The sequence below is a fragment of the Otolemur garnettii genome, unplaced genomic scaffold (genome assembly GCF_000181295.1).
Source record: "Otolemur garnettii isolate 467f Iridium unplaced genomic scaffold, OtoGar3 scaffold00124, whole genome shotgun sequence".
Taxonomy (NCBI): Eukaryota; Metazoa; Chordata; class Mammalia; order Primates; family Galagidae; genus Otolemur; species Otolemur garnettii.
In genome coordinates, this window is record NW_003852519.1 from 611,427 (window position 1) to 618,313 (window position 6,887).

Below are 6,887 nucleotides of genomic sequence, written 5' to 3' on the forward strand. Positions count from 1 at the left end.
ATTGCACTCTGTGTAGGTATGTTCTTCCAAGAGTAAAATCCCCTTTCCATTTTTGTGTGCTTTTGACCACTCTCTAGTACCTTTGAATAGTTTTTATAATACAATAGAATTTCCATAGTTGACCACCTCCCTACATTGACCACCTCCTTAAATTGGCCTAATTTTCATAGACTGGACATGTACCACTTATACATTTCAGTACAGAAGGCCTAGTTCTATATGTTGACTGATTTGTTAAAGTCCCAGGAGTAGTCAGTTTACAGATCTTCTACTCTGTTGCATCAGATTCTATAATTTCTATCTGCAGAAAAGCTAGTACAAGCTACTCTGTCATAATTGGAACTGGAACTCCCCCTGCCCTTTTTCACATAACGGGTAGCAGATCATAAATACTTTATCTTGCTTTTCTCATCTAACCATAAAGCCTGGATTCCAGTCCTTAGGAGACTATTGAAATTCTCCTTATTCCTTTTTTGCAGTTGCATAGTACTCCATTATTTAAAGGTAACTTTAATTTATGAAACTAGTCTCCTGTTGATAGCTAGTCTAATGATAAGCACTTTTAAATTTATGGGAGCAGATTATACAATAGTCACAAAATGAGCCTTTTGCCTTTAAGGAAATGACGTTTTAATATCTTGAACAGTGTTTTGTTCAATGTCTCATGTGATAGGTAAGATCTAGTAGAACTTTTTAAAAGTCCCCATTTTCTACTTAACCCTGTTTAAAACTTGAAGAAACCAGTACCTCTGTCTCTGGTAACCAGTCCTATCAGATTCTCAGATCCCCCGTATGTGTTTCTCTTATACATTTTGTCTTAATAAACAAAGGGAGTGTGCTTAACTTGCCTTTTTTTTTTTTTGAGATGGTCTCACTGTGTCGCCCTTGGTAGAGTGCCATGGTATCACAGCTCACAGCAACCTTAAACTCTTGGGCTTAAGCGATTCTCTTGCCTCAGCCTCCAAAGTAGCTGGGACTATAGGCACCTGCCACAGGGCCCGGCTATTTTTTGGTTGCAATTGTCATTGTTGTTTAGCAGGACGGGGGGCCAGGCTTGAACCCGCCAGCCTCGGTGTATGTGGCTGGTGCCCTACTCACTGAGCTATGGGCACTGAGCCTTGACTTACTTTATTTACAACCTCAGACAAGTCTTTAACCAGAACAGGGACCAGTAAGTACATACCCTTTTGGTGAGACAGCTCTGGCAACAGATGTAGCCAGAGAAACCTCATTGAAGTGAATGTAAGGCCCTATCCAAATCTCTATTTTTGTGTGCAGATTTCTGTTCTGAACCTCAGAGCAGGAACTTCTGGAGCCACATGTGTCCTGGTCCGTCCCTCGACACAACCCCCAGAGCTGCCTGTATTGCTGAGTTGTATACACATCTATGTTGCCCTTGCTCAGATGTCACCAGCTAGAGAATTCCAATGGGATGGGGTAAAGGTATTGATAAGGGTGTCCATCCACCCTGCTGCGAGCATTTGTGTAGTCTGTGCACTCAGAAAAAAGTATTACTAAATATTCCTTGAGGTACGAGATTGTCATTCTGTAAGTTAGCACCACTGTTCGTGCTTAGAGCAGATTTTGCTGTGATGTTATGTCCCAGGGTCTGTGTTGCAAAGTGGACAGATACTGTAATGAATACACAAGTTCTAGAACCTGACCAGAGGCTGGTTCTATAATCCCTACATTGGCTTGTGCATTTTGGTAAGTTGCTTAATGTGTCGGTTTTATTATCTGTAAAGTAGGGGTGATAGTGATAGCTCCTTTTTAGGAGAGCTGTTAAGTTTTTGGCAATAAAATCCATTAATCATTATTACTTATGCTATTAGCATTATCTTTAATACCAACCACTCCTGGAGGTATAAAATTTGAAAATGTTATTATGAGAATGTAAATCAATTAAGTTGTCTAGAGAGAAACCCCTAAAAACCCTTCCATCTCTGAAAACCAAATAAAAGAGTTAAGTGAGAAAAAGAACGGAAGTTTGGTTTCATTGTATTTATAAGCTGTTGACAGGTGTTAATGGAATGCTTGTAGACATCCTTAGCTCATCCAATAGTAGAAAAATAATATTAAGCTTGTGCTCTTTAATTTTTTCCACCTCCTGGGGAGAAAGGTGTTTTATGCTCAGGTGCCAGCTCTGCTGTTCACTGCCTTTACAGTGGCAATGAGGTCCCTGTCCTGCCAGTTCACTGGGGTCTGTGATTGTCTTTGCTTCACAGAGAACTGCGTCCAGAGGACCCCCAGGCCCTCCGTGGAGAACGTGCACCATAACCCTCCCACCATTGAACTGTTGCACCGCTCTCGGTCACCCATCACCGCCAACCACCGGCCATCTCCCGACCCTGAGCAACGGCCTCTCCGGTCCCCTCTGGACAACATGATCCGCCGCCTCTCCCCAGCTGAGAGGGCCCAGGGACCGAGGCTGCACCAGGAGAACAACCACCAGGAGCCCTACCCCCTCTCAGTGTCTCCCATGGAGAATAATCACTGCCCGCCATCCTCCGAGCCCCACCCGAAGCCATCTAGCCCCCGGCAGGAGAACACCCGCGTGATCCAGCTGATGCCCAGCCCCATCATGCACCCCCTGATCCTGAACCCCCGGCACTCCATGGATTTCAAACAGTCCAGGCTCTCCGAGGACGGGCTGCACAGGGAAGGGAAGCCCATCAACCTCTCTCATCGGGAAGACATGGCTTACGTGAACCACATCATGGTCTCCGTCTCTCCGCCCGAAGAGCACGCCATGCCCATCGGGAGGATAGCAGGTGAGTGAGCTGTCTGTCCCCAGCACCGCCGTGCCAGCATAGACGAGGCCTGACAGAGCCCTGCCCTCCCTGCAGAGCCTTGCAGCTGGCCTCAGACCACTCCCAATTAGGTGCCCTCCAAGGCTGAGAGGGCAAGCAGAGGCTTCTGCCTGAATGAGGCAAAATCCCTAATGGCTTGGTTAATGAGCCGCAGGGATGGAGTAGTTAATGAGCCTCAGAAATGTTAAGAAACAAACGTCCTACGTCCAGCTTACAAGGAGAGTCACATCAGAATCAAGGCTAAGCGAAAACATTTAAGATAAAAGGTTTATGAGCATGCTAACGGCCCTGTCCTGAAGTTCCCAGCAGCTAATTAATGACCAGACACAGCATAAAGAAGCTTGTCTCAGATGCAGGCCTGTAATTCCATCCTACGGGCAGTAACTCACTGCAGCCTTCACCTTGGAAGGGGGTAGGAGAGGAAAACAGGATTATGGTGCTGGAGGCAGATGTTGCTGGGTCATTTGGACAGGGGAAATCACCCCTGAATTCTTTTCCTTTTATGATGACAAGCCCAAATTTGCTTACCTGTGGCCAGACTAGCATCTATTTGCTGGTCTGCCCATGATTGACATGAAGTCTCTCTTCAGAAGTTTGATCCTCTAACCATTTGACAAGGTTAGCTCTTTTGCTACAACATCAGTCCACTCATGAGACATTGTTGAACACCTACTGTGTGCAGATAAATGCCTCAGGAGTAGGGATACAGAGCTAACATAGCACATACTATCCTCTTCCTCAAGGAATTTAGAATTTAGAGGGAGAGACCAATATGATAGAAAACAGAATGAAATAAGGCTTATGCCCCACTCACTGAACGCACAAGCGTTCATTGAGCACCTACTATGTGCCATTTTAGTAAAATGCTGTGAAAACTATACAGAAGGAAGGTACATTTTGCCTGGAGGAATAAAAGAAACTTGCATATGTGAGAGCAAAGTGATTGTGCTTTCCGTAATGGAAGGGAGGCCTGGAGGTGGAGGTAAGGGAGGTCTGGAGGTAGGCCAGGACAAACCTATTCAGAGAAAGATGAGAAATGCCCCTTCCTCCCTGAGCCAATGGCCCAGGACAGAGTTCCAACTGACCAGCAGGATACAGCCATGCTCACAGCAACATAACCACAGGTACTCCCACAAGCCTACTTGACCTCTGCCTTGATGCACTATCCTTTTTTTAAGTTTAAATAATTTGTTTCTAGATTTTTCTCTGGCCCCAGGGGCTCCTCAATCATTGCCTCAAATTTTATCGTTATGATTTACGTCAGAATGTAAAGAAAATGACATGGCATATAAATGAGTTGTGTGTTTAAAACACTACGAAAAATAAAAGGATAGATGTTTGAGATTCCATTCAAAATGAATCTTGAAGGGTTGTGGGGAGCAGGGCACAGCTACCTAAAATGAACGAGTTATGAACGAGCTGATGGTTCTATAGCTGGGTGGTGGGTGCCTAGGGGATCATGTTATTCTCTCTTCTTTTACATATACATGAGATTGTTTTAGTAATAAAAGGAAAAAATTCTAGGGAACAAAGAACCAGGGATAAAGAAGCAGAGAGCTTAGGCAAAGCATGTGAATTCTCCTCTTGATAATTAGAGAAAGAGGATGGGGTCAGTGTGTTGCTGTGAGTGCTAAAAAGGACCATCTTATACTTTCCAGGCAAAACATTTGTCTATTCATACCCTTCTTGTTTCATGCCTTGCATGGCGTGAATGGTAATGCTTGATGTTTTGCAGATACTTCTGCTTGTTTGTAAGACTCAGGGCAACTCTTAGAGGCATTAATTCTGCCGTGTTCATTTTACATGGAAGGTTCATTTGCACAGAGGAAGCCACAGAAGAAACTGAGGCCGATAGAGGCAAAGTCTTATGTCCAAGGTCAGGTAGGTGTCCAGGCTCTGCAGGACAGTGCCTCCTGACCTCATGCCTGCTGTCCTTACTGCTGCCCATGTGGGCCTGGCTTTCTTGTAGGGTCTGTCCTACTCACCTCCTCTGTGACACCATCTTCACCACAGACTTCTTGAGAATCTAAGATAAGCCCATAATGCAATCAACATAAATTGTTTAGACTTGAGTTGTTATTTTTTCCTTGTTTAGTGGTTTTGTAAATTTCAAAATATTAGTTTTATAAAATTACTTCTTATAAATCTTATTCTTTTTTTTTATTGAATGGTAACTGTGTACATTAATGCACTTCTGGGGTACAGTGTGGGGTTTTATAAATCTTATTCTTAAACATCCGTGTCATTTAATGATGGATGCAGGTTCATCACTTGGGTATAGTATTCCACTGAGCCTTGGTGTCCACAGATGCCCTCTCTTCAGAGCACACAAGACAGGGGAATCTCTGCTTTTTGTGACAATTCTAGGAAGTCAGAATGTTTGTGTGAAATAACCACAGAGCCCAGATCTTTAGGGGAATATATTAACTCCTTTGGTATGACAGTTTTTTAAAACTAATTATTAATGCTTATTAGAATAACATATCCAAAAGTTTTTAAATCTCGAAACATATGTATTAACTAATTTAACCCAATCCAAGGTTAACACATTTAACTGAAAGGTGGTGTTTTTCTCCGGGGTGAAATGAGAAGGTGAGACAGGATGGTCCCCTTCGAGTCTGTTGGAGCTCTGTAAGTCTGCCATCTGATCCTTGGTCTTGACTCTTAAACCTCTGAAGTGAACTCACCAAAGCTCTAAGCAACTTTCTTTCTTTTGGCATAACCCTACCTCTCTAGCCTACCCTTTCAGCTATCTTTCTGTACTACCAGATCCTTAAAAAATTGACTCTTTATTGGAGATCAAATTCATTAGACAGTTCCTATGTAGAGTGTAAAGTTCTGGCATTACTGAACAGTCATGAAAAGCCTTTGAGTCTCTCTAAGGCAGCTGTTCAATGCAAAAGCTTAGTTCCTTAAAGCTTTTTGAATGAGCACAGTACAGAAAGAAATGAAGATACTAAAGGCCAGGCAGGTGAGCACCATAGCTGTAGGGAGGGAAACGCTCCGTATGAATGTGGGTCATAAAGCAACCCCAAATTCTTACCATTCACGTATGGTTGGCTTGCGTCCACTTGGTCATCGTCTGTGTCCTACCCCACTGGACTGTTTAAGGTGGCAGCGAGTTCAAGGAGGTATAAGACACAATCTTTTTCATGAAAAGAGTTGAGCACAGATCTAAAAGTGAGGCCCAGGATATGTGTCTTGGGAGGGTTCCTATTAAGTAGTTTAGGAGCCCAGAGAAGGGATGTGAGGGAAAGTCATGTGAAGGGCTGCCGTTAGCTGCACTTCTTGGAGATTAGAAAGGAAGAGATCATTCTAGATAGAGCAGAATTCCAGGGGAAAGTAAGATAAGGCTCAGTATACATATATTTTTTCTATTCCAGGTAGAAAATACAAATAAGAGTCCAGGTCTATCTAAATCAATTTAAAAATCTATCATTTTTCGTAAATTCTTTCTTTAAACTTTTTAATAGCTATGAAATGGTATCATATAATTAAGAGGTTACATGCAATGTTTTAGTAGTTTAGGTATTTCCCATAGGGAACACTAAGATAATCAATAAAGGAAATTCAGGAGGTGGTTGACAGTTTAAAGACAAACCACAAATGAACTCTGTTTAAATATAACATGCAGCTTATTTTTAAAGGTGTCACTTTTCAAAGCATGGAGGACTGCTATTAAGAGTTTTAACAGGTTGGGATGGCATTTATGGGAGAGTTTAACATAGGACAGTGAGACAAGATCTGTAGGTTCTCTTTTTTATTGACTAGCCCGTGGCATCTGAAACAATGAGCAAGTTGCTTCTTTCTGTGCTGGTTTTATGTTTTATTATCTACAGGAAAGGATTAGTGGGGAGCAGGGGAGTGGGGGTGGGCAGTGGGAAGCATCTGTCAATCTTCCAAAACTTTACCTACAGAGGTCTTACTGGCCTGTGTCCCTCCAATGTGTTTCACAGCCAGAGTGTTTTGGGTGCAGGCACCTGTAGGCTGATGAGATATCTAGTGATGCCGTGAGTCACGTTTCCAGTATGTGCTAAAATTCCTCCTTAGGACTGAATGATTTCAAAGCCAGAAAGG

The 6,887-nt window shown here is 43.1% G+C and overlaps 1 protein-coding gene across 2 annotated transcripts in view; it reads left to right on the forward strand.

Moving 5' to 3' along the window:
* ETV6 (ETS variant 6) overlaps positions 1-6,887 on the forward strand; it is a 230,623-nt gene that overhangs the window by 205,045 nt on the left and 18,691 nt on the right. For both annotated transcript variants that reach the window (XM_003797768.3, XM_023517915.1), the window contains exon 5: positions 2,226-2,771. In XM_003797768.3, coding sequence (XP_003797816.1) covers positions 2,226-2,771 — 546 coding nt within the window. The remainder of the gene's footprint in view (positions 1-2,225; positions 2,772-6,887) is intronic.